General features: G+C 39.8%; 4 protein-coding genes across 5 annotated transcripts; 1 reads left to right on the top strand and 3 right to left on the bottom strand.

Moving 5' to 3' along the window:
* Positions 1 to 2,492: 2,492 nt before the first annotated feature.
* Positions 2,493 to 3,612, bottom strand: LOC110927608. Its single transcript, XM_022171137.1, has 4 exons — positions 3,297 to 3,612; positions 3,137 to 3,220; positions 2,861 to 3,049; positions 2,493 to 2,750 (listed from the first exon to the last, which is right to left on the bottom strand). Exons 1-4 carry the CDS (start codon positions 3,546 to 3,548, stop codon positions 2,586 to 2,588), a joined length of 690 nt encoding a protein of 229 aa, XP_022026829.1. The 5' UTR covers positions 3,549 to 3,612; the 3' UTR covers positions 2,493 to 2,585.
* Positions 3,607 to 9,478, bottom strand: LOC110928806. The gene is made up of 4 exons (XM_022171837.2): positions 9,239 to 9,478; positions 9,065 to 9,133; positions 4,046 to 4,177; positions 3,607 to 3,960 (listed from the first exon to the last, which is right to left on the bottom strand). Exons 3-4 carry the CDS (start codon positions 4,170 to 4,172, stop codon positions 3,698 to 3,700), a joined length of 390 nt encoding a protein of 129 aa, XP_022027529.1. The 5' UTR covers positions 4,173 to 4,177; positions 9,065 to 9,133; positions 9,239 to 9,478; the 3' UTR covers positions 3,607 to 3,697.
* Positions 4,237 to 5,626, bottom strand: LOC118490334. The gene is made up of 3 exons (XM_035987887.1): positions 5,298 to 5,626; positions 5,151 to 5,217; positions 4,237 to 5,067 (listed from the first exon to the last, which is right to left on the bottom strand). The coding sequence occupies exons 1-3, from the start codon at positions 5,615 to 5,617 to the stop codon at positions 4,318 to 4,320; spliced, it is 1,137 nt and encodes a 378-aa protein (XP_035843780.1). The 5' UTR covers positions 5,618 to 5,626; the 3' UTR covers positions 4,237 to 4,317.
* Positions 9,479 to 11,551: 2,073 nt separating the features above from the next.
* Positions 11,552 to 14,889, top strand: LOC110928805. Of its 2 annotated transcripts, XM_022171836.2 has the most exons (8): positions 11,552 to 11,844; positions 11,950 to 12,261; positions 12,333 to 12,680; positions 12,761 to 13,378; positions 13,885 to 14,007; positions 14,100 to 14,246; positions 14,320 to 14,433; positions 14,509 to 14,889. In XM_022171836.2, exons 1-8 carry the CDS (start codon positions 11,691 to 11,693, stop codon positions 14,742 to 14,744), a joined length of 2,052 nt encoding a protein of 683 aa, XP_022027528.1. In that variant the 5' UTR covers positions 11,552 to 11,690; the 3' UTR covers positions 14,745 to 14,889. The 2 variants fall into 2 exon arrangements, with proteins under 2 accessions (XP_022027528.1, XP_035843779.1); XM_035987886.1 differs by lacking the exon at positions 12,761 to 13,378.
* The last annotated feature ends 10,397 nt before the right edge of the window (positions 14,890 to 25,286 follow it).

The raw sequence follows: 25,286 nt of genomic DNA, 5'->3' as shown, positions 1-25,286 counted from the left end.
TTCCATCAATCACCTTCCACTTCCCACCACCAAACTTAACATCTAGTCCCTGTTTATCCGATTGACTAACAGAAATAAGTTTCTTCGTTAAACCTGGAATTACCCTGACGTTCTTTAAGTTCCATGTAGTGCCCAGTGGAGTCTTCAGATTGACATCTCCAATACCCGTAACATTAAGAACATGACCGTTAGCTAATCGTACCTTTCCAAAGTCTCCTTTTTTCAGATTCACCATCGTCTCCCCGCTGTGCATGGCGTGAAACGAAGAACCAGAATCCATAGCCCAAGAATCTATAGACTCTTCACAGCAAACCAGTACGTCACCGTCAGATTCATCTGACACAACACTATTTACATGCTGCTTACCATCCTCTTTCTTAGGATCAGGACACTCGTTTTTAACATGCCCCTTTTCACCACAGTTCTAGCACCTCACATTCTTCCCAGATTTAGACAAGCTTTTCCCAGGACTCCCACTGCTTTTGTTATTACCTTTTCCCCTGCTAACACTGAACATAACAGAAGTAGATCCTCCACTAGTGTTCCTCCGGCGAACGTCTTCACCCAAAACACTATCCCGGACCCGACCAAACTTCAAATTTCCAGTTCCAGCAGTTTCAGTGACCGTTGTCACAAATCCTGACCAACTATCAGGTAAGGAAGATAACAAAACCACAGCCTGAGTGTCATCATCCAACTTCATACCCACAGTTGCTAACCTGGACAAAATTGAATTGACCTCGTTAATGTGATCAGCAACTGAATTGCCTTCGTTCATTCTCATATTAAACAGTTCCCTCATCAAGAACACCCTATTACCGGCAGACGGTTTCTCATACATATTTGACAGAGCTTCTAACATATCACGAGCAGTTGTTTCTTTCATGATATTAAATGCAACGCTCCTTGTCAAAGCCAATGTAATTTTACCTTTTGCCTTTTTGTCCTTTGAGTTCCAAATTGCCTCGGCAGCTTTATCCATTCCAGCAGGTTTTTCTTCCAGTACCACATCCAAATCGCATTCACCAAGCAACGCCTCTATTTGCATTCTCCACCAAGCAAAATCAGTACCGTTGAACTTCTCGATTCGGAACTTCCCGTCTTCAGCCATAGCAAACGAGAAAAACCAGAAAAAACCACAAGGAACCAAACAACCGAAACCCAAGCAACTTTCAATAAACCAGAAACCCGAATTAAGTACCCGAACCAGCGACTTCTCTTGCAAACCCGAGCGTAAAATCAGCGAATAACCAGGGTTCAAGAACCGAAACCCTAATCGCCAAACACCCCAAAACCACCATATCTGCAACAGCAAACCCTACGGCGCAAACCCTAGACCTTACGAGCCGTAACCAGAGAATAGGTACGGGCCGTAAACAAGTCAGCGGCGACGGCAACAACAGCAGATCAAGATCTCTCGTCCAGCTCTCTCCTTCTCCTGTGATAACCGTGTGAATCATGTATTTTACTGAACCTTTGGCTCTCATACCAGTTGTTAGGGGTATCGGATCAGAGTAGGCTCGAGCAGAAGCGGAACAAACACAAACACACACACACTAGCAGAAAATAAAGAACACGAGAATTTACGTGGTTCGGTCAAGGTGACCTATGTCCACGGGTTGCAACTAGGGTTTTACTTTTATTAGATGCTCACAACTGTTTTCAGAATGACACGGATTACAATTACATCATAGGTATTTATAGAACAAGATTAGGGTTTCCTACTTGGTCAACAAGTTAACTAAGTGGGCCTAATAACTAGGGCCGGCTAACCCTAACTAGGGCCGGCTAACCCTAATTAGGGCCGGCTACCCTAAAGCCTACGAACCCAACAGAGGGTCATGGTGGGATCATGAGGATCATGACCACACCCTATAGCCTTAGTCATCTATTTGGTACTTAAGAGCTTTCGGTTCGGGAAATTTGGTAACAGTATCTAGTACCATTTGCTCGTCTCTATCCATAGGTTTCATATAAACAAAATCATTAATTACCATACAACTTTTTTGATTGATTTTCTTTCGGTTATCTTTTAGTGTTTTTTTCTACATTTTCTATTTATTCTTGTAAGCGGTTCCGTACGCAATGCGTTCGTAACACTACAAGAACAGGGCACCTTTAGCGGCGACGGCTGTCGCCGGTATTGACCGCTTTTGTCGCCGCTATTGACTATTAGCGGTGACATGTCGCCGGTAAAGCATCGCCGGTATTGCTCGGACGCTATTGACTGACTGTCGCCGGTATTGATAGCTGTCGCCGGTATTGATGCTGCACTTTTAGCGACGACAGATGTCGTCGCTAAAAGTGTCGCCGGTGTTGACTTTCGTCGGTAAAGGGTGAAGAGCAATAGCGGCGACACATGTCGCCGCTAAAAGTCTATTTTTTTTAATACAGCAGCTGTATATACAGCTGCCCAGCCAGTTTTACGGCCGAAAAAACAAAACCTGCCTATTTTCAAACAACGCAAGCATACGCAATGAACATAATCAACATATACTAAAGGTAATCTAATTAAAAACTACGTTTAAGTCGTACATTATATCCTACAACGTTTAATTAAATCCAAAGCATACATTAAAAACAAGTCACTCATCGTCATCGTTATCGTTGGGTTCATCGTCGGATTCATTATCGAATAAGTTGTCAGAATCGTAGCCTTTTGACTTTCCTTTTCCTTTTCCTTGTGAAGCAAGATAGTTGTTAAGTTGGCTCAAAAATGACGGGGTTTGGAACAAGCTGTTAACAAAATCCTACAATAATAGATAGCAAAACGTATATTAGCATATTAATTAACGCTACCAACATATATTTAACAAGGAAACATGCGTTCGTTTGTCATTTTTTAAATTGCGCAGTTTACCTCGGAAAAGGGTTCTTGCGTCCGAGCTTGCGAAGACGACATGTTAGATGACGAGTGCGAGGACGTGTTGGAAGAAGGTTTAGGCCCCATCCCGCGGTACCATCCTCGCCGCTCACCCAACGCTTCCTGATACGGGGCAATTGGCGGACCCTCACCGCTCCATTGACTTGTGGCCTGTTGTATGTTCCGCTGTATTTTACGAAGATGATTAAATATATGTGTGTGTATATATATATATATTTGTTATAGAAAATAATACTTAAAAGAAATACTTACGTAATTTTGTTCAGCAACCGGATCAACCCAATTCCCTTGATTGTCCGTGTGGGTTTTAGCATACGTAGGTACCCAATCCATATCCTGTTTAACATTAAACTTAGATTAGACATTAAATAAACAAAAGCTTACACACACGCACACATACATAAAACATTACATTTTTATAGGCGGTGCTACCGTACGAAGATGTCCCCCCACGGTATGGGAATTGTTGTTTTTCGCGTACTAGTGTGTTGGCCTCGCTTCTTTTAATATATTTAGCTTCCCGGAAACCTTCAATGGTTCTCAACCAGTTATCATAGGGCATATCCTCGGGATGGAATGCCCTTGCACTCTCAAGATCATTGTAACCTCCCTTGCTCTTAAATAATTTTTTAGCCTCGTACTTGCGGTCAGAGTACCGCTTCATAAGCACAGCCCTAATGCCACCCGTCAAGTTTTTGGCCTCTATATCACGTTCCACTTCATCAAAATTGAAAATTTCCTACAAATTAAATAAAAAAGTTAAAATATCATATATAAATTAGATTTGCATGTGCTTAAATATTTGATAAAATTTTATGCATATAAGTTATTTACCCGTAAGTGGTTCATGAGGGCATCCTTGTAATGTTGTTCAACGTTATCCCATCCAATTTTATCGAGGGGGATGGACCGCCACATATACAGGCCGGCCTCCCGTGAAAACATATCCCTTGTTTTACCAACAGGGGTATACGTCACCTGCCTGTCAAACGTAAGCGATACAGGCCCCCCCGCTTTTACCAGACGCCTTAGTTTCTCGTTTTTTGCTTTTCCCCTAACCCTCTTCGGGGGAACCGCTGCAATTAAAACAAAAATAATTAGTAAGAACATTTATAATATATAAAATATAAGGACTACAAAATAATTTAGTAAAAGACTTACCGTCTGTCTCATGTGTGCCACGAAATCCACCAGGAGGAATCGGTGGATCACCAGCGCCGTCACCCCCATGTCCCCAGGGGGCCACATCAGCCATCAGATACGCGAATATCAACAATATCGAAAACATACTCCCTATAAAGTTACAAATGTTACAGCGTATGTATCTAATACAAATTAAGGGAAAGTACAACAAGTGTAACTCAAATTCAAATAAATATTTCAAACAAGTGTTAATCAATTACAAATCAATAAAAATTACAATAACTTTTCTTTTAGTCAGACTCCACATAATCGGGATCATCCTCATCATAAGCAGCCTCGACCTCATCAGAATCAGTCTCGACTTCAAACACTTCATCGACGGTGGCCGTTGGGGGATCAACTTCAATTGAAGGCTCACCCGCAGTAACATGAGAAGATCCAATTTGAAAGTATTGGGTCAAGTCAATGACAAGTGGACAGTCAGATGAAGAGTTGTTGTCAACAACGTCACTATCTTCTAAGCGTTCGCCAACATTTTGAACCTTATTGACGCGGTCATCACTTAATGGCCGATCCCAAATTCTTCGATGATTAACATTTTCGACTACCCACCTATGTTTATTTTTTTGGTTTCGATACATTTCTTGGATGAAGAACACTTGTTTGGCTTGCGAAGCAAATATGAGTTGATCGTCTTTGTCCCATTCATGTTCAGTGCTTATACTAGTGATATTATTGTCATGGTTTACACCCCTTTGAGTATCAAACCACTTGCACCGAAATAGGACAGTGGAATAATCATTTGTATAACGCAACTCAATAATTTCTTCTAATTGGCCATAAAATTTCACACCGTTCTCTCCAACCACTTCCACCCCAGAGTTTTGCGTTGCGCATTTTGCATCACGTTCAAGTGTCTTAAACCTAACACCGTTGACTATGCAAGCAGTGTAAGTGTAAGCAGTCATTTTCGCACAAATTGAAAGAGCATACAACTCCGGGTGGAATTCTGGAGAATTTTGTGTTTTCATCGAATGGACCTAAAAAATATATAGTAATAATGTTTGTTATATATGTATTACCTAGCAAGTATAGAGTAATGAGTGTTATATATGTATTATACCTTATGGAGAAACCATCCCGGAAATTTGGTTTTAAGATCATCATGGGGATGTGTATGTTTGAATTCACTACATTGATGACAAATATAAGAAAGGAACGAAAAATACCAATTAACAGATTATGAAATGTTAAAGATAGAAGCACTCACTTCATGTACTCCCTAACTTCTGCGCAGTTTTCGAGGACAAACCATTCCATCTTGCTTTTTTCGATGAATGATAGATATTTCTCCTTTCTTGCGCCAACATAACGACATTTTGACTCAAACACCCATAACTTTCTTTTTTCAACAACGACATCATCGTTTCTATCTGGGCGATTGAACTTAGTCTGAACATCTTTAAGGTACATTGAACAAAATGTTAGAGCTTCTTCAAACACATAACATTCAGCTATACAACCTTCAGGCCTTGCCGGGTTTTTAACATAGTTCTTTAGTTTTTTCATGTACCTTTCAAATGGATACATCCATCTAAAAGCTACTGGACCTCCCGCAATTGCTTCATCAGGTAAATGCACAAGTAAATGAACCATAATGTCAAAAAACGCAGGTGGATAGATCATCTCTAACTTGCATAAGATGCTAACAATGTCATCCTTTGCTTTCTTCATATCATCCACCGATAGTGTTCTAGAGCAAAGTTGCTTAAAGAACATACAAAGGTCTACTATTGGTGTAGATGTATCTTTAGTCAAAAGCCCTCTAACCCCAATCGGTATCAAACGTTGCATGAGGATATGACAGTCATGAGATTTCAACCCGGTAATGTTAGCATTGTTATATGTCACCCTCTTACTGATATTCGATCCAAACCCATCTGGTAATTTAACATTTTTTATAAACTGACAAAAAAGTTTTCGATCATCGGACTTGAATGAGTACTTTGGGTGGGGACTTAAGAACTTGCCACCCGATTGTTTCAGCCATTGTGACGGCCGAATGTTTAGTTTTTCCAAGTCAGACCGCGCATTTGGCGTGTCTTTGCTCTTATCGTTCATCAGAAGAGTACCGAGCAAGCTGTCGCACACATTTTTCTCTATATGCATTACATCTAAGTTATGTTTCAGCTGCAGAGAAGACCAATACTCAAGGTCAAAAAATATGCTTCTTTTGGACCAGTTCAACTCGAAATCTGACCGGGTTATCCTCCTACCTCCAAAATCTGGATGCTTGCCTGGTAGACGATTAATTAAACGACCTAGTTGAGCTTCTATGTCAGCTGGGCTAAACTGTCTCGGAGGGTCTCGTGTCTCGGGTCTCCCGTTAAAGTCGAGACTTGTTCTCCAAGGATGGTTGGCATCTAAGAACCGGCGATGGCCAACATAAGCACATTTACCAGTTACACGTATTGAAGGAGTGTCTTGGTTACAAGTTGGGCATGCCATGTAGCCTTGTCCGCTCCAACCTGATAGGCTACTACGGGCTGGAAAGTCATTTATGGTCCATAACAACGCCGCCTTCATTGTGAAGTATGTGTTTGTTGCTGCGTCTTTAGTACGTACACCTGTCTGCCACAATTGCTTAAGCTCATCCACTAACGGTCTAAGGAAAACGTCCATGTCTTTCCCCGGTGATTTAGGGCCAGGAATCAACAAGGTCAACATGAATGTGGACTCTCGCATACATAGCCAGGGAGGCAGATTATATGTGGTGAGTATAACCGGCCACGTGCTATGAGTCGAGGATCCACTACCGTTGTTAAAGGGATTAAAACCGTCAGCTGCAAGCCCTAAGCGAACATTTCGTGGCTCCATCGCGAAGTTTGGGTACTTTTTATCAAAGTCTTGCCATGCAGATCCATCAACTGGATGACGCATAGTCCCATCTTCCGATCGTCCGGTACTATGCCATATCATATCTTTCGCTGTGTGCCTTGAACAATACAAACGTCGTAGTCTAGGCGTCAAAGGAAAGTATCGTAACACCTTACGAGCCACCTTCGTGCCTTTTGTGTCTTTATCGACCCATCGACTCTCATTACAAACGGGACAATTTTGCAAGGACTCGTTTTCTTTCCAAAAGAGAGCACAATCATTTGTGCACACATCTATCATCTCATATGCCAAACCAATCTTCTTAAATGTCTTCTTAGCTACATAATACGAAGGGGGAATCTTGTTGCCTTCTGGCATTGACTCTCGCAACAACGAGAGGAGTCGATCTACTCCTTCATTTTGAAAATGGTACGTATCCTTTATATTCAAAAGTTTTGCTAAAAAGTCGATAGAAGAAAACTTAGTACAACCAGGATATAATTCTGTTTCAGCTTCCTTTATCAGGTCTTCAAAATCATCAACAACACCGCTACTATCTCCATTCGAGTTCTCTTGGTTAAGGTATGTATCTTCTTCCATACGCTCCCCCCTAATGTCTTCAATAACGTTTACCATACCGTCTTGTGGCGCAACATCGTTTACTTGTGCAATTGGAGTCGTGTCCCTGTGATAGGTCCACGAAGTGTATTCCTTCCAAAATTTGTTAATACGCAAATGGTATTTCATTTCTGCCATAGTTATTAAGCCGGAATTTTTACATTGGGTACACGGACATCTAACTTCATCGTGGTTTTTTATCACTCTTTCACACATCTCGATAAATGACTCGAGTCCTTGCTTGTAGTGAGGTGAATGACGTGGGGAATCAATCCAACTTTTATCGATAGGCATTATGCAACTGAAAGAAAATCTAATTTAGGATTAACAAGACAAGGGTAGGCTGCTAAACCCACTTTTTGAACACTTTATCTCACATGTGAATGTGTATTACATGATTGTTTGTTTAAGAAAAATTCGGCAGCATTTCCTCTTAGCTCCCAAGTATATATGTAATGATATATATACCCGAGGAGCAAAGAGAAAATGATAACCGAATCCTTCTTAAACAAACAATCATGTAATACACATTCACATCCTAAATGAGATAAAGTATTCAAAAAGCAGTCCCAAGATAAACGGGGACAACCCGAAATTAATTTCTAAATCAATTTCGGGCGGGTATTTCTAAGCTCGCTATGTTTAAAATGATTAATTCAAACACGGGTACAATTTTTTAAGCTTGTTATGTTCTTAATGATTGTTTTAAATTTTGAACGGAATGTTATGTTTTAAATCATGATTTCAATTTCGATTGGGTGTTTTCTTAGCTCGTTATGTTTGAAATGATGATTTCATACATACTAACATACACAATTTACATACCTAAACTAAAAATTATACAATTTCTAAACTTAAAAAAAAACGAACCATTATACAATTTACATACACATTTTTCAAATACACCTACATTATACAATGTAAACATACTAACAATTATACAAACATACATACATTCATTCATACACTTACATACCCACATACAACTTAAACTAAAAATTATACAATTTACATACTAACAATAATACAAACATACATACTAACATACTAAACTAAAAATTATACATTTTCCAAACTTTAAAAAAAAAACTAACCATTATACAATTTACATACACATTTTTCAAATACACCTACATTATACAATTTACATACTAACAATTATACAAACTTACATACATTCATTCATACACTTTACATACTAACAATCATACAAACATACATACTAACATACACAATTTACATACCAAAACTAAAAATTATAGAATTTCTAAACTTTAAAAAAAAAACTAACCATTATACAATTTACATACACATTTTTCAAATACACCTAACATACACAATTTACATAACAAAACTAAAAATTATAGAATTTCTAAACTTAAAACAAAAAAAAATAAAAAATAAAAAAAAACAATTTACATAACAATCATACCAACATACAAACATACATACTAACATACACAATTTACATAACAAAACTAAAAATTATAGAATTTCTAAACTTAAAACAAAAAAAAATAAAAAATAAAAAAAAAAACTAACCGGTTTTTGAGGTGGTGACCGGAGAAGAGATGGTGGTGACCGGAGAAGAGATGGCGGTGACCGGAGTTTCTTCCACAAACACAAAAATACACAAAAAATAGCAAAAATTAAAGCCTATAACGCGTATGTAACAAATGTAGAGAAGAAATGTAGCATAAAGCAAGTAAAACTAACCGATTGGGCCAAAATTCGGGTGTCTCCGGCGGTGGAAGGAAGAAATTTGGGGGGAAAAGTGAAGAGGAAAGAGGGAAAGACGCTGATAAAGGAGTTTTACGTTTCGACTTTTAGCGGAGACGCCACGTCGCCGGTGTTGACCATTCGTCGCCGCTATTGGTTTAACCAGGATAAGATTTGTGTGGCTAGGGTTTAATGTGGGACACAGACTTTTAGCGGAGACAGCTGTCGCCGCTAATACCCTACTTAACGTCGCCGGTATTGCCTTTTAAGTCCCCAACCGTTAGATCAGGATTTTGATCAACGGCTGGGGTTTGGTCTCAGGGTGTGTGACACGGATCGACCAATAGCGGCGACATTAGGACCGTCGCCGCTAATGGTGTCGCCGCTAAAAGCCTCCCTTTCTTGTAGTGTAATGATTTCAAAACACATGTAAACGCGTACTAAATAACAAAAGAAGTTCGCCGTAACACGGCGACGATGGAAAGCTAGTTATCTTTATGATGAAATATTGGTTACTTAACTAAAGTGTGTAGTGTATAACATTTAAAAAAAAGAAGTAAAGTGTACCACATTATACGATTATTGGTCTTATTTATTTACTTTCACCAACCCTCGGTAGTCAATTATGCATCCATTGATTCCTGAACCGTTGGATCTGGGGAGGGTGTGAACCAATATCTTATATATATAAACCATTTCTCAAGGTGTGAAACGTGAATGAGCTTCAAGTATACTTTTCTTTTCCAGATATTCAAAACAACTTGTTTGGCATAGTTGAAATAAGCCAATGGAGATGGCTGGTTCATCGAATGCACCTGATGTTTCTACACCAACACATGATATGAAATATATTCAGGCATTAACTGCTAACGTCTCCAACTTTGTTTCAGTGAAGCTTTCCGGGCGCAGCAACTATAAGATCTGGAAGGCCCAGATGCTTTGCCTGATAGAGAGTCAGGTGTTGCTTCACATCATTAATGACCAACACCCTTTTCCGGTGGATAAGGGTGTCCACATGATTTCGCAATATGACAAACTTGTCAAAGGTTGGATTTTTGGTTCTGTGAACGAAAATGTGCTCAAGGATTTGGTAGACTTGGGTACGGCACAAGAGGTGTGGATGAAACTACAATCCCTCTTTAATCTACCTGTAAGCGATACACATGGTACGTACTCCATTAACTACCACATTTTTTATTTCCCATAGTTGAAATGCGCCGATTTTACCTGAAATATCGAAACGAAATGCAGATGATTCATCTCATGCACCTGATGTTTCTGCCCTTGAAGTTATTGCACCTGTTATTTTTGCAATAAGAGAAGACCTCAAATATCTGCAGGCATCAAATGTTAACGTCTCCAACTTTGTTACAGAGAAGCTTTCAGGCGAGAGCAACTATGATACCTGGAAGACTGAGATGCTTTGCCTTATAGGGAGTCACGAGTTGCTTCACATCATTCATGCCGAATTTCGTTTTCCAGAGGATGCAGGTGACCCAATGACACAAAAATATGACAACCTTGTGAAAGGTTGGATTCTGAGTACTTTGAATGACGAAATGCGCCATGACTACCGAATCTACCGATCGGTACAATTGATGTGGAGGAACCTAGAATTGACCTTTACATATCAACCTGATACAGGCGATACCGATACAAAAGATACAGAAGTTAGGTCCTCCATTAACTACCATGCAGGTATTTGATTTCCCATAGTAGACTTTTGGTTTTAATTTAATTTAATGGAACGTTTTTATTTGACTTTTGAATTTATATATCCTTTCTGAAATATTGAAATGAAATGCAGTTGATTCATCAAATGAAAAAGAAGACTTGAAATACATGCAGGCATCAAATGCCAACGTCTCCAAGTTTGTTTCAGTGAAACTTTCCGGCCAGAGTAGCTACTCTACCTGGAAGGCTCAGATACTTCGCCTCTTAGAGAGTTACGACTTGCTTTACCTCCTGCATGAAAACCAATTAGTTGAGGACAAATATGACAAACTTGTTAGAGATTGGATTTTTAGTACTCTGGATGCCAGCCAACAGTTCGAGGATGGCGAACGACTCTACAGACCTGTATATTATTTCTGGAGAAAACTAGAAGACCGATTTAGAGATGGTACGTACTAAATTAACCACCATGCACTATTTGATTTCCCATAGTAGAGTGAACAGTTCGGGGATGGCAAGGAACCTATCCTTTTGACTTCTAAATTTATATCCTTTCTGAAATATTGAACTGAAATGCAGGTGTTCCATCGAATGTGCTTGATGTTTCTTCACGAACAGAAGACTTGAGATATACGCTGGCATCAACTGTTGACGTCTCCAACTTTGTTTCAGTGAAGCTTACCAACCACAACTATGATGTCTGGAAGAGTCAGATTCTTTGCCTCATAGAGAGTCACGACTTGCTTCACATCATTCATGCAAAAGCTCGTTTTCCATGGATAAAGGTGACCCCATGACTCAAGCATATGACAGGCTTGTCAGAGGTTGGATTTTGAATACTATAACCAACTACGTGCTTGAAGATTTCCATTTCTATCGATCGGTACAATTGTTGTGGAGGAACCTAGAATTGAAATATACAATTGGTGGTATGCACTCCATTAATTACCATGCATGTATTTGATTTCCCATAGTAGAATTGAGGCCGATATTAGTACCCAATATCCTTTCTGAAATATTGAAATGAATTGCAGTTGGTTTATCAGATGAAGCAGATGCATTAATATACAAGCAGGCGTCAAATATTAACGTCTCCAACTTTGTACTAGTGAAGCTGTCTGTGCGCTTCTACTATAATGTCTGGAAGGATCAAATGCTTCGCCTCATAGAGAGTCAGGACTTGCTTCACGTCATTCATATCAATATTCGTTTTACAAAGTCTGAATGTGACAACCTTGTCAAATATTGGATTTTGGGTAGTATGAACAAAGAACTGCTCAAAGATTTCACAGACTGCGATTCGGCAAGAGATTTATGGACAAAACTAGAATCCCACTTTACAGACGGTACGGTACTCCATTAACTACCATGCACTTCGAAATTTATATCCTTTCTGAAATATTGAACTGAAATGCAGGTGATTCATGGCCTGATTCTTTTGTTTCTGCATCAACACAAGACCTGAAATACACTCAGGCATCAACTGTTAACGTCTCCAACTTCATTTCAGTGAAGCTTTCCGGCCAAAGCAACTATCCTATCTGGAAGCTTCAGATGCTTTTCCTCATTAAAAGTCAGGAGTTGGTTCACCTCATTCAACAAGAAGGTCTTCGTATACTGGTTAAATATGACAACCTTGTCAAAGGTTGGATTTTTTGTACTATGAGCGAAGATCTATTCAAGGAGTTCATATATCTGGAAGACTATCCCGTAAGTTACGTATGGAATATGCTAGCAAGCATCTATGATCTACCAAAAAGCGAAGGTACGTACTTCATTACCTATCATGTATTTGATTTCCCGTTGTAGAAATGCTAGTGAACAGTAACTCAACACATCTACTAGGAGTTACGTTCGGAATAGAATTTATAAAAGACACCCCAGATATAGAACCAGAGAGTTCCCAAAGAGTTCAAGAAACACAAGACACTAATGATATAGAAACAGAGAGTTCAACGAGAATTCCAGAAACACAAGACACGGCCAACAACAGACTAAAGAAAGAATTGTACAAAGCTGCAGCTGAAGGGTGGTGGAGGAAAGCAAAATCCATATTGCAAAATAATAAATTTGCAGCCACAGAGGCCATCACTGCGAATGGCAACACAATCCTTCACGTAGCGGTTGAAATGGGCCACAACTACTTCGTTGAAAAACTGTTGGAGTTTTTAGAAGACGGAAAAGATATCGAAATGAAAAATGATAAGGGTCGAACAGCCCTACACATTGCTGCAGTAGTTGGTAATACACACGCGGCCCAACTCTTGGTTCAGAAGAGTAGCCAATTGTTGGAGTACAAAGACAATAACAATGTTTTACCAATGCATCTTGCTTCTGCCAATACAAACCTCGATACATATGCATATTTGTTCGAATCTCGTACACCACCTCGTGATTCACACTTTGAGTCATATATGAGTAACCAAACTGCTCTCTTAGCTGCTATTTTCTCAAAACATTATGGTGAGTAGTTATACCATGGGTGGTAATCGTGTTGGGTTGACGTATTTCGTGTTGGCGGGTTGAATTGATGAACCTGAAAACGACTTATATATATTTATTCGTGTCAAAAACATCAACAGTAACCCACACACGCTTGAAATCATGTAACCCAATTAATTATATATACGAGTCAATAGATTGAAGAATTGTAAAGGGGTTGTTAATGAGTTAAACAAATTGCAATAAATGGGTTAAATGAATCGTAAATGGGTTGTTTGGTTAACCTCTTAAAATATGGTTTTTATTGGAAATGAGTTGATGGATCAAAATACTTTTGATTAACCGAATTAAATATGTCAATCCGAACATGTTTGTCTATCATATAGATTATAGATGAAAACCCAAAACAAAACCTATTTTAAAATAGGGCTTGAGTTATATAAAGAATCACTACTCCTAATTATTACATCGTGTGATTACACGTAGGAGTAAATTAAAGTAATCTTATACTTTATTAATCCATGCAGATTTGGCAGAGACATTGCTCAAGGAATCACCTGATATTGCTATGGAAAACGAAGAGATATTAAAGGCAATAACTACAACCTTCCCAACTGATCTTGGCTTCAGGGAATCTTTAATCTATCCATGTATTTATCCACAACTGTTTTTCTGAAAAATTTATGTGAACCCTGTAGATACATTAATTTATTTCATTGATACTACTATGTCTACGTTGCAGCTTTCCACTATGTCTGTCAGAAAACAGTCGTGAGATGCTCTTTGCTATTTCACCCAGATAGATGTGTCGATAACATCTTACGGGTAGTGAAAATCTGTAATAACACGTGCTGCAACTTGTTGGGGAAGAATTCCGTGATATTACTTGGTGAGCGATCAACTATATATATATACGTGACCTGATTCGATTTATCTAATATTTTTTGTTATTTCTTGTGCAGTACTAATAGCCACACTTTATCCAATATATCAGTTGATTTGTCTCCTCATTCTGTTGCTTCATTTATCCTTTTCTATGTTGTATTTACTTCTATGGAAAGTTTTAGCAATTACTGGTAAGGGATTACACAATCTCTGTCTCTGAAGATGGAAACTTGAATTAAATTCCTTTTTTTTTTTCTAAATTGTAGTGCCTCCAATCAAGAATATAGAGAAGAAGAGAAAAGAGTACAAAAAAGCAAAAAATATCTTGAGCTTGATATGTAAAATGAAGGGCCCATCAAATGAAGGTTACAGTGACTCATTTTTTGAAGCTGTACGCAAAGATATATACGAAGTTGTTGATGAGATTTTATTTAAGTCACCAGCCACAATCAATTGTAAGGATGAAGATGGGTATAATATTATTCAGTTATCTATCACATAATAGATCACACAAAGTCTCATAGGGAAATGACCCATTCTTCTTTAAATAATCTTGGACACTTGGCTGGAAGATTGGCACCTTCATTTGTACTCGGTCGACCACTGGTGCAGCACTGCAACTACAACGGGAGCTTTTATGGTTTGAGGCACGTCACAGATAAGATATAAGTAATCATGTTCTTAACTTTGCTCTCTAGTTGCATAAACTATATAATTTGGTTGAATTCTACAGGAAGTGGAGAAGCTGGTGTTACCTTTTAAACTTGCGCAAAAGAATATAGACAAAGAGACACCAGCAACGGTGTTCACAAGAGAACACCAGGATTTGCTTAAGCAAGGAGAAATATGGCTGAAGAAAACTGCTGAATCATGCAGCATCACTGCTGCATTAATTGTCACAGTAGTATTTGCAGCAGCAATCACGGTACCTGGTGGAAGCAATCAAGAATCTGGCATCCCCTTGTTCGAAAAAGAAATCTTCTTCACTATCTTTGCTGCATCCAATGCACTCTCACTTTTTACAGGCACTACCGCACTTTTACTGTTCTTATCGATCCTCACCGCCCGTTCTTCCGAAAAAGATTTTCTCGTCGTTTTACCAAGAAGGCTGATTTTCGGACTATTGACGTTATTTCTCTCAACAATTTCCATGCTGGTAGCCTTTGGAACAATCTTGTTCCTTGTCTTTTGTGATAAAAGACCATGGATGCTAGCACCAATAGGTGTATCTGCTTGCTTGCCGATTTTAGTTATCGTTACTATAAAACTTCCCCTACTAGTAGATTTGATCCAATCAACATATTCCCCCATTATTGGTAAAAAAAGTTACCTTGAGTCTTGTCATGTTAATCGGAAAAACACAATATTTACGAACTAAAGGGAATATTATTATTCATTGCAATGACTGGTTACGTAGCAATTCATAATTCACTGGTGGTTGAATAAGTTTCTTGGGATTTAAGCATCTGATCTCTCTTAATTGTTGATTATTTTTGCTCATGGTCCTTGATGTTGGTGCACTTGTGTCTGTACTTTGTCTGTATTCGGTCTGTATGTAAACAATGTCCTTGGTAGTCTGTAAGTTGACCAAGTCAACCATCCTCCGGATTGACTTGGACAACAGTTAGAATACATTTGTTGTTTGTCTGACTCGAAGGATGAGTGATCGAAGGATAATGCAGATCCTTCGATCACCTCGAAAGATATGCTTCGACTGATGGACCTCGAAAGACAATCCTTCGAGGTCCTTGCTGATCCTTCGAAAGCACTATATCCGAAAGATGATCCTTCGGACCATCTATCGGATCCTTCGGACCAGACATCATGGGCTGGGTATAAATACCCATGCAGTGTGTTGTGTTTCATAGAGATGCACACAGACAAGAGCTTGAGAGCTGAGAGCATTCTGTCCGAAACACACACACACATAGTGAGAGTTTGCAAGTTAGATTTGTAAACTTTGTGCTTGTAACTGGATCCTTCATACGTATTAATACAGTGGTGTTAATCGGTGAACTCTTGTGTGTTTGTTTCTCTACTTGCTTCATCCTGGTTTGCTTACTAGCTTGGATTCCGCACTCGCTAGTAGGTTTGTATAACAAGGTTTAGGTTCGTCATCCTCCGTGAAAGGGACCTACAAGTGGTATCAGAGCTTTGGCTCTTTACCTTGTTTAAAACCGGGTTGTTCAAGATCTTTGGTGTGTTTGGACACTTGGTTTAGCACCCGTTTTTGGTAGTTTTCTGCATAAAAACGCGTTCTAAACCTTTCGGGAGTGTTCAAGGTCGGTTTGGGTAACACAAAATTTGTTTTTGTGAAACTTTGTGTTTCCGGCCATTTTTTCCGGTCATATCTCCGGTGACTGGTTTGAATAAGGTTGTGTCCATTTTGGGTAAACTTTTTGAAAGTCCAAAAAGTTGGTGAAAAGTTGTTGGCAGACCATATCCTTTCTGCCGAAAGTACTTCACCAACCCATCACCTTTTTCACCTACCTGTCAACCCTTGGTCGTTGTGTCAGAGCAATCGAAAGACATCCTTCGACATCGAAAGATAATCTTTCGAATCAAGGAGGCTCGACAGATACCCATCCTTCGAATATCCTTCGAAGCCTGTGTTCTATCTTTCGAGCCAAGGAATCTTGTCGTAGGATACATCTTTCGAGCTACTATTTCTCTACGAAAGATAAGGATCCTTCGTGTTGGTGAATCTTTCGAGATCTGTGTTCGAAACATAAGGAGAATCTTTCGAAATCATCTTTCGACAGATAAGGATCCTTCGTGTGATCAATCCTTCGAAATCAATCCTTCGAAGTCTTTGTTCGAAACTCAACAGGGATCTTTCGAACCTTGTTGATCATTCGAACAGGCATTGATCTTTCGAACAAGTCAGTATCTTTCGATTCTTATTTGCTTGTGTTTTTAACAGTTTGTGGTTTTTCAGCTCTTCTATTAGTATTTGATTAAAATGAGTTGTACAAGTCCATGGGATTGGAGTTTGGACTCACGATCCAATCAAGAGCTAGTCACTGCTGCAGATTGGGCAAAGAGTATGCTTCCTCAATCATCAATCAGTCCAAGTCAATGGGCTTTGGTATCCAATCAAAGTCAAAGCATTCAAAACCTTTTGATCAGTGAAAGCGAAACGGGCAGTAACAATCGTCCACCAAAGCTAAATCATATGAATGAGTTTCCATCATGGAAAAACCGTTTTCACACGTATGTCCAAGGGCAAAGCACCGATCTTTGGACGTGTTTCATCAATGCATTCAATGAAAATCTGGAGACTGCTGCGTCCACTTCTGAGGGTTATGCCAATATGCTTGAAAAAGACAAGAAGGCTTATGAATTGGAGAAAAAGGCCTTTGCCACACTTACTCAAGCACTCAACAAAGACATCTACCATCAGTTCTCATACTGCAAGACTACGAAAGCATTGTGGGATTGTTTAGTAGCTAGAGGAGAAGGCAATGCAGCTGCTCGAAAGTCTCGGCATGATTTGTTGAAGAAAGAGTTTGAATCTTTTCAGTTTTTGGAAAACGAGACTCTGAATGATATGACCACACGTTTCTATCATTTGATTAGTGAAATGTGTGCTTATGGAGTTGTCTCTACTCAACAAGACATGGTGAGTAGGTTTGCTGACGCCTTACCTCCAAAGTGGAGCTCTTTAATTGAGTTGTTGAAGCACACTGGAACTCTAGACACGGTTAATATCTACGAGTTCATTCAAAAGCTGGAACACAAAAATGATGAAGAAATCAGGAAAGCCAAGAGAGCTCCCGCCCCTCAAAATACAGAAATGTATCTTCCGGGTTTCGATGCTCTAGCTAGAGCAGCTGCAGCCCAGCAACCCAAACTGCAGACTGCATTTGTCTCCAACACAAGTTCCTTTCCATTTCCTCAGTCAACAGCTGCTCCACCACAACCTCAACCTCAATTTGATCCGAGGTCTTACATCCCTGTCCCAACACAGCCACAACCACAACCTCAACAACAACAACAACAGCAAGCTCATTATACAAGCAATCCTCAACCTCAACCCCAAAATCCTAACACAATCCGAGTCGACAACTCAAATCTTTCACACCTTAGCATTGAAGTTGCTAAGGAACACATGGAAATTATCAACACCATGATCAGTGCTTACTGTGGTTTGGTAGCAGGTCAGCTTGGAAACATCAACATGACCAATGAAGATTATGATCAGATCGACAAGGAAGAAATGGAGTTGATGGATATTAAATGGGCTTTTGCTAGTGCGGTTAGAAGGGCGAAAGATTTTATGGCTCGAACTGGAAGAACTTCGTTGGAAGGAAAGAAAAACACGAAGTATGGGTTTGATATTAATGCTGTCACATGCTTTAACTGTGGCGAGAAAGGGCACTTTAAACGTGAGTGCACTCGACCAACAAAACACGGCAATCACAACCCTTTCAGAAACCAGACGAATGTGAATGCCCAACAAGAAAACCGTGAACGGAGGATGGTGGCAGTGAATAACAATCAGGGACAGCCTGGAACTACAAATCACAATCGGGCTTTGGCTGTTCAAGCTGATGAAGGATGTGACTGGTCAGTGCAGTTTGGTGAAGGTGATCAGGGAAGTGGAACAGCCCTGTATGCTAAGGTCATCGAGCATGTTCATAAAGAAGAATCTTCTGGAAGCGATGACAGTTCTGGTTATTCTGGAAGTTCGGATGAAGAAGGCTCTGTTTCTGGGGATAATCACTCAGAGCCTGATGAGAAGGAGGAAGAAGGTGAAGATATTCAGGATCTTCTGAATGAAGCTGATGAGCTTAAATGTCAGAAATCAATTCTGATTAGAAAGGCGGATACTGCATCAAAGGAAATGGAAAAGCTATTCTCTGAAGATGGAGCTTTTTCTTTTCAAACTGCCTTTATGGCAAACGGCTCAGCCTCTACTAGTCAGGTAACTTCTGAACCTCCTGCTCCTAGTATTTGTAAATCATGTGCAGAGATGAAGCTTGAATCAGAAAAGCTTCATAGTCATAACCAGAATTTGGTTATTGAACTGTCGAAATGCAAAGAGGCAAACATGGCTTTAACTCGGAATGAAAAAGAATTTAAATCTGTAATTGAAACATTAAAGAAAGATGTGTCCGAGGTTAACAAAGTAGTTTACCACAAGCAAGTGAGTATAAATGAATATATTAACATTGTTGAAGAAACTAAAAAGCAATTAGCCATTGCCCAATGCAAACATGATGCGATCAAACAGAAATTGGATAGTTATTCTAACTCCAAATTTGTGCTTGATCACATCATCGATGTTCAACAACTAAAGGGAAATCAGAAAGGCATAGGGTATAATAAATGTCCGCCCCCCTTGATGAACAACTATACCAAGATGCCTGATGAGGAGGAAATGCCTCGGTATGAACCCAGTGTGCCTCTTGATGTTGAGGAGTTTGCTACTGGCCTTGGGTTCAAACCGGACAATTCTTCAAACACAGCCTCTAAGGAACAAGAAACTTCATCATCCATGAAGCAAAGTCCTCCAATTATCGAGGACTATGAGACATCGGATGATGAATCAGAAGTGGCTGTAAGTGATCAGGATAAATCACTTAGCAAGATGAAAGGAGTAGATATTCCACGTGAGAATCACATCCTTTGTGATCCTGATACTCCTGAGGTTTCATCTGTTAAGAAGCAAGTGATTGATCCTGTCAAAGTTGATAAGACAGGTGTGTCTACTGTTAAAAGCAGTAATGTGTTGTACACTTTGGTTGGAGATAATAAAATCTACTCAGATCATGTTTTTCCAATTAAAAATGTAAATAAATCTTTGATTGACAAAGTCTTTGAAGACAATACAAACAAATTTTTGGGAAAAACACTTCCGGGAATTGTGGTAACACAATGTGATCCAATTCCTAAGGCTGAGATTAGAAAACAGTTTGGTAATAAAAAATCTCCAACCACTCAACAACCTACTGCTTCTAAGGGTAAACAACAACAACGAGCTCCAAAGCCAAAGGCTAAGGTTGAATCAAAAGGAGCTCGTTACACGAAGAAAGGAAATGATGTTAAATTTGTAGCATCAAAAGGTACAGATAAAATTGAGACTTTTGAAAACAAATCAAACACTGATTTTGTACAACAAGTCAAGATTTTGAAACGTAACAGTGATAACAATTACACCCAACACACAAACGGGTGTGATGAAAATGCAAGTACCTCAGGTTCTACAGGTTCAACATCTGGTAGTAGATCAAGTTCTCCTAAGTTTGTTGAAAGGAGAACTTGTTTCAAATGTGGAGAAATTGGGCACATCATCAGAAACTGCCCAAATGCTCCAAAGAAGAAATTTGTTGAGAAAACTCCACCTGAAACAATTCACCCTCAACGTCGGTCAGTTTCACCTAAACTTGATAAACGAACTACAAAAGAACAAGAAACTAAACAACGACGTAAGAACATGAAAACTGTTGAAAAAGCTTTAAAATCTGAAGTTAAAACAGTGCAAAAGGAACCAAATGTGTCACAACCTGTAAAACCAGAATCTTCAAAAACTGGTAGGCAAAGACAAACTTGGTTACCTAAGTCGGGTGACAATTCAGGGGGAGCAGTTGTTCTTGAAAACCATCAAGAGATCGAGCTCACTTTTCGTGATGCCAAGGGACGACCCAAGACCACTAAGGCTTGGGTCCCCATTCTCAACTGATGTTTTTATGACATGTGCAGGATGTTCTAGGAGGAACTATTAATAGTCATTGGATTGTTGATAGTGGAGCATCCAGGCACATGACTGGCGACTTACGGCTCCTATACGACGTGAGAAATATTAGAGGAGGGTATGTTGCTTTTGCGGGTGACAAAGGCGGATTTATCACTGGAGAGGGAAGTATCTCCAACGGCATCGTGTGCTTTGATAAGATCAATTATGTGAAGCAAATTGATCACAATCTTCTCAGTGTGTCGCAAATCTGCGATAAGAAATTCACCGTGCATTTTGATGATGCCGGCTGCTATGTGCTGAAACCTGGATTCAAAATTCCACAAGAATGGATTCTCTTATCGGCTCCGAGAGTTAATGATCTCTATATTATCGACATGAGCCAGGCGATTACAACATCTGCACAAGTTACTTGCTTTGTCTCAAAAGCCACAGAAAAGGAGTCTATATCTTGGCACAGAAGAATGGGACACATTCACTTGAGAAAGATGAACCATTTGGTGAAAAATAATCTTGTGAATGGTGTGCCTGTGAGAAGTTTTCATTTACAAGACATCTGTGTCTCGTGCCAAAAGGGGAAGCAAACGAAGAAGTCTCACCCTTTGAAGAAAATCAACACTGTCAGCATGCCTCTCGAACGTCTTCATATGGATCTTTTTGGACCTATGAAGCACAAAACAACGTTCGGTGATGCCTATTGTTTAGTAGTTACTGATGACTACACTAGATTTTCTTGGGTATCCTTTATGGCACACAAGAGTCAAACTCCTGGCATCCTCAAGGATCTTCTTACAATGTTGGAGAATCTCTATTCGCTGAAAGTGAAGAGGATCCGAAGCGACAATGGAACCGAATTCAAGAATCAAGTTATGGATGAGTTTTGTACTTCTAAAGGCATTCTTCATGAGTACAGTTCTCGTTATACTCCACAACAAAATGGTGTCACTGAGAGGAAGAATCGGACGATTATAGAAACTGCAAGAACAATGTTAGTAGAGTCGGAACTCCCTATTCAATTCTGGGGGGAGGCTGTATCGGCTGCATGCTACACGTTGAACAGAGTTCTTACAGTAAAGAGACATGGCAAGACTTGCTTCGAACTCCTTCAGAAAAGGAAACCGGATCTTTCTTACCTTGAACCGTTTGGTGCTCCATGTACTATGATTGAGCCGGATGGAAAGTTTGGTGCTAGAGCTATCGAGGGTTTCTTCCTTGGCTATGCTACTCCGAATTTTCGTGTTTGGAATCTAGCTACCAAAAAGATTGAGCTTTGGAGCGAAGTCAGGGTTCAAAGGTACACGAGTCCTGTTAGGGCTCCGGGTGATCCGTGGATGTTCGATTATGATGGGCTATTTGACTCCTTCAATCTGCCAACCTTTGACGAAGAATCAGCAGCGGCTAGGATGTTGTTGGAAAGTGACAACGCTGCTGTCTCGCCTTTGGTTAGACCTATTGTTGTTGATCCTCAAGTTTCTACGTCTGTCAACAATATGGTTCAAAATGAGGTTTATGAAGATGCTGCTGATTATAATGACTCTTCTGAAGATGATGAATATCATGATGCAGCCGAAGGATCTTCAGCTCCAGCTGCTCCTGTTCAAGGTGCCTCTGGTGATACACCTCATACGCAGAATATAGATACTGCTGAAGGGAATGCATCCACCTCTACCCACATTCCTGGTGTGGAGTTGGTTGTTGATCTTAACCTTACCAATTTGGGTATCAATGCTCTTGTGCCAGATAATCCTGAAATGAGGATTCACGATACCCATCCCCAGCAGAATATCATAGGAGATGTCCATCGCGGTGTGCAGACGCGTAATCAGCTGAGAAACAACCGGAATGCTGGTTTGTATTCAGCTATAAGAGAATCTGGTCAACAAAATGACTGGTCCTTCGCGTGTTACGTGTCACAAGAAGAACCAAAGTCGTGGAAAGAAGCATTGAAAGATAGTGCTTGGGTTGAAGCCATGCAGGAAGAATTACAGCAATTTCACAAGCTGGGTGTTTGGAAGCTTGTTGAAAAACCTGAGAATTACAAGAAGATTGGCACTCGATGGGTCTTCCAATGCAAGAAAGACGACCGTGGAGTGGTTATTCGGAACAAAGCTCGTTTAGTCGTTCAAGGTTTTCGTCAGATAGAAGGGATCGACTACAACGAAGTCTATGCACCAGTTGCACGTCTGGAAGCTATTCGGATCTTTCTGGCTTATGCCTCATTCAAAGGATTCAAGGTTTACCAGATGGACGTCAAAAGTGCATTTCTACATGGTGTGGTTGAAGAAGAGGTATATGTCGAACAACCTCCAGGTTTTGAAGATCCTGTCCATCCTGATAGGGTTTGGTTGCTCAACAAAGCTCTATATGGTCTTCATCAAGCGCCACGAGCTTGGTATGCAACCTTATCTACATATCTGCTGGAGAACGGTTTTCGAAGAGGTCTTATCGATTGTACTCTCTTCATCAAAGAACAAGATGGAGATCTTCTTCTGGTTCAGGTATATGTTGATGATATTATTTTTGGTTCTACTAATGATGCTTTGTGTAGGAATTTCGAGCGCATCATGCAGGATAAGTTCGAGATGAGTGCTATGGGGGAAATGAATTTCTTCTTGGGCCTACAAGTGCAACAAACGGAGTCTGGGATATTCATCCATCAGACTAAATATGTTGGTGACATCTTGAGCCGGTTCCAGATGTCCGATGCAACGCCCATTGGTACCCCATTGCCAACTAATCACGGAATTACTCCTGACTTGAAGGGTGAACCTGTTAGCCCCTCATACTATCGCGCAATGATCGGATCTCTTATGTATCTCACAGCATCAAGGCCAGACATAATGTACCCAACGTGCCTGCTTGCCAGATATCAAGTTAACCCGAAGGCCTCACATCTTGCAGCTGTCAAAAGGATTTTTCGTTATTTGAAGGCTTACCCCGACACCGGTCTGTGGTATCCTAGGGATAATAACTTTGACTTGGTCGCATTCAGTGATTCTGATTTTGGCGGATGCAAAATCGACGGCAAATCCACAACGGCTGGATGTCAGTTTTTAGGAAATCGCCTAGTCACATGGCAGTGCAAGAAGCAGACATGTGTCACTACATCAACATGCGAAGCTGAATACATTGCTGCCTCAAGTTGTTGCTCCCAAGTTCTTTGGATCCAACAACAATTGCGGGACTACGGTTTTGAATTCCTAACTACTCCCATTTACGTTGATAATTCTGCTGCTTTAGATATCACTAGAAATCCTGTGCAGCATTCAAAGACCAAACACATCGAAATCAAATATCACTTTATACGTGATTGCTTTGAGAAAAGGCTAATCGATGTTGTTAAGGTCCACACCGATGACCAACGTGCCGACTTATTTACCAAAGCTTTTGACAAATCTAGATTTGACTTCTTATTATTATTGGTAAATGGCATTAAGGTCAAGCAAGAGTAAACCAACATCGGAAAATCATTTTTGTAAATACCTTTGTGTGTTTTAAATTTATCTTAGTTTATTGATTTTAGGGGGAGTAAATCCAAATTCTGAAAATCCAAAAACATCGAAAAATTTCAAAAACACAAAAACAATAGAAAAACAAAAATGAGTTTCCTGGTGAGCAAAAGAGAAAATGATAGTACATCAGTGGTCTATCCTAACCTCTTTAAACCTTAAATGAAAAACGATAAGCAGCTCTATATAAGATGTATCGGTAGGCTCAAAATCATTTTAAAGTGTGCAGGGTGATATAAATCTTAATCGACTGAAGACCAGGTGGGAACCATTCATTGGCATATGGTCTTAGTACCGAAATTTCGTTTGATAGATTGCCGAGGTTCAGAGATATTCGGTCTTTATGCTGCTTATCATCTGGGTATCATGGTTGTATCTTTTACCGAAAAATAACGGGGACGCAAGTCTAGATCTTCCATGATACTATACATACGTGTACATAATACATACTGCATTCGACCTCAATAAGTGATAAACAATCACATGTCCAAATCAAATAAGTGATAATATATCACATCTTTCCGGGTGTCAAGTTCGTCTCTCTGCTGTACGGAAGTACTGACCTGTTCACGGACTTGCACCTGTGCCCTCATGCATATGAAAATCAAGTTCCTCATCAATAAGTGATTATATCACATAGGGCTTGTTTTCAAATCAAAATAAGTGAGTATCTCACAGCTTATACGGTCAAACAGATGATAATCGGTATACTCACCGGTAAGATGAACTCTCGTGCATACCTTGATACGGGAATGTGTCGTGATGTGGATGAACACCGGTCGGTAAGTATAAATCATACCTTAACGTATCCCCTCGTCATGATTACATCTGATAAGTT

Source organism: Helianthus annuus, chromosome 3 (genome assembly GCF_002127325.2).
Source record: "Helianthus annuus cultivar XRQ/B chromosome 3, HanXRQr2.0-SUNRISE, whole genome shotgun sequence".
NCBI classification, from domain to species: domain Eukaryota; kingdom Viridiplantae; phylum Streptophyta; class Magnoliopsida; order Asterales; family Asteraceae; genus Helianthus; species Helianthus annuus.
The sequence above is the reverse complement of the archived record's forward strand: the minus strand, read 5'-3'. Positions and strand labels throughout refer to the sequence as shown.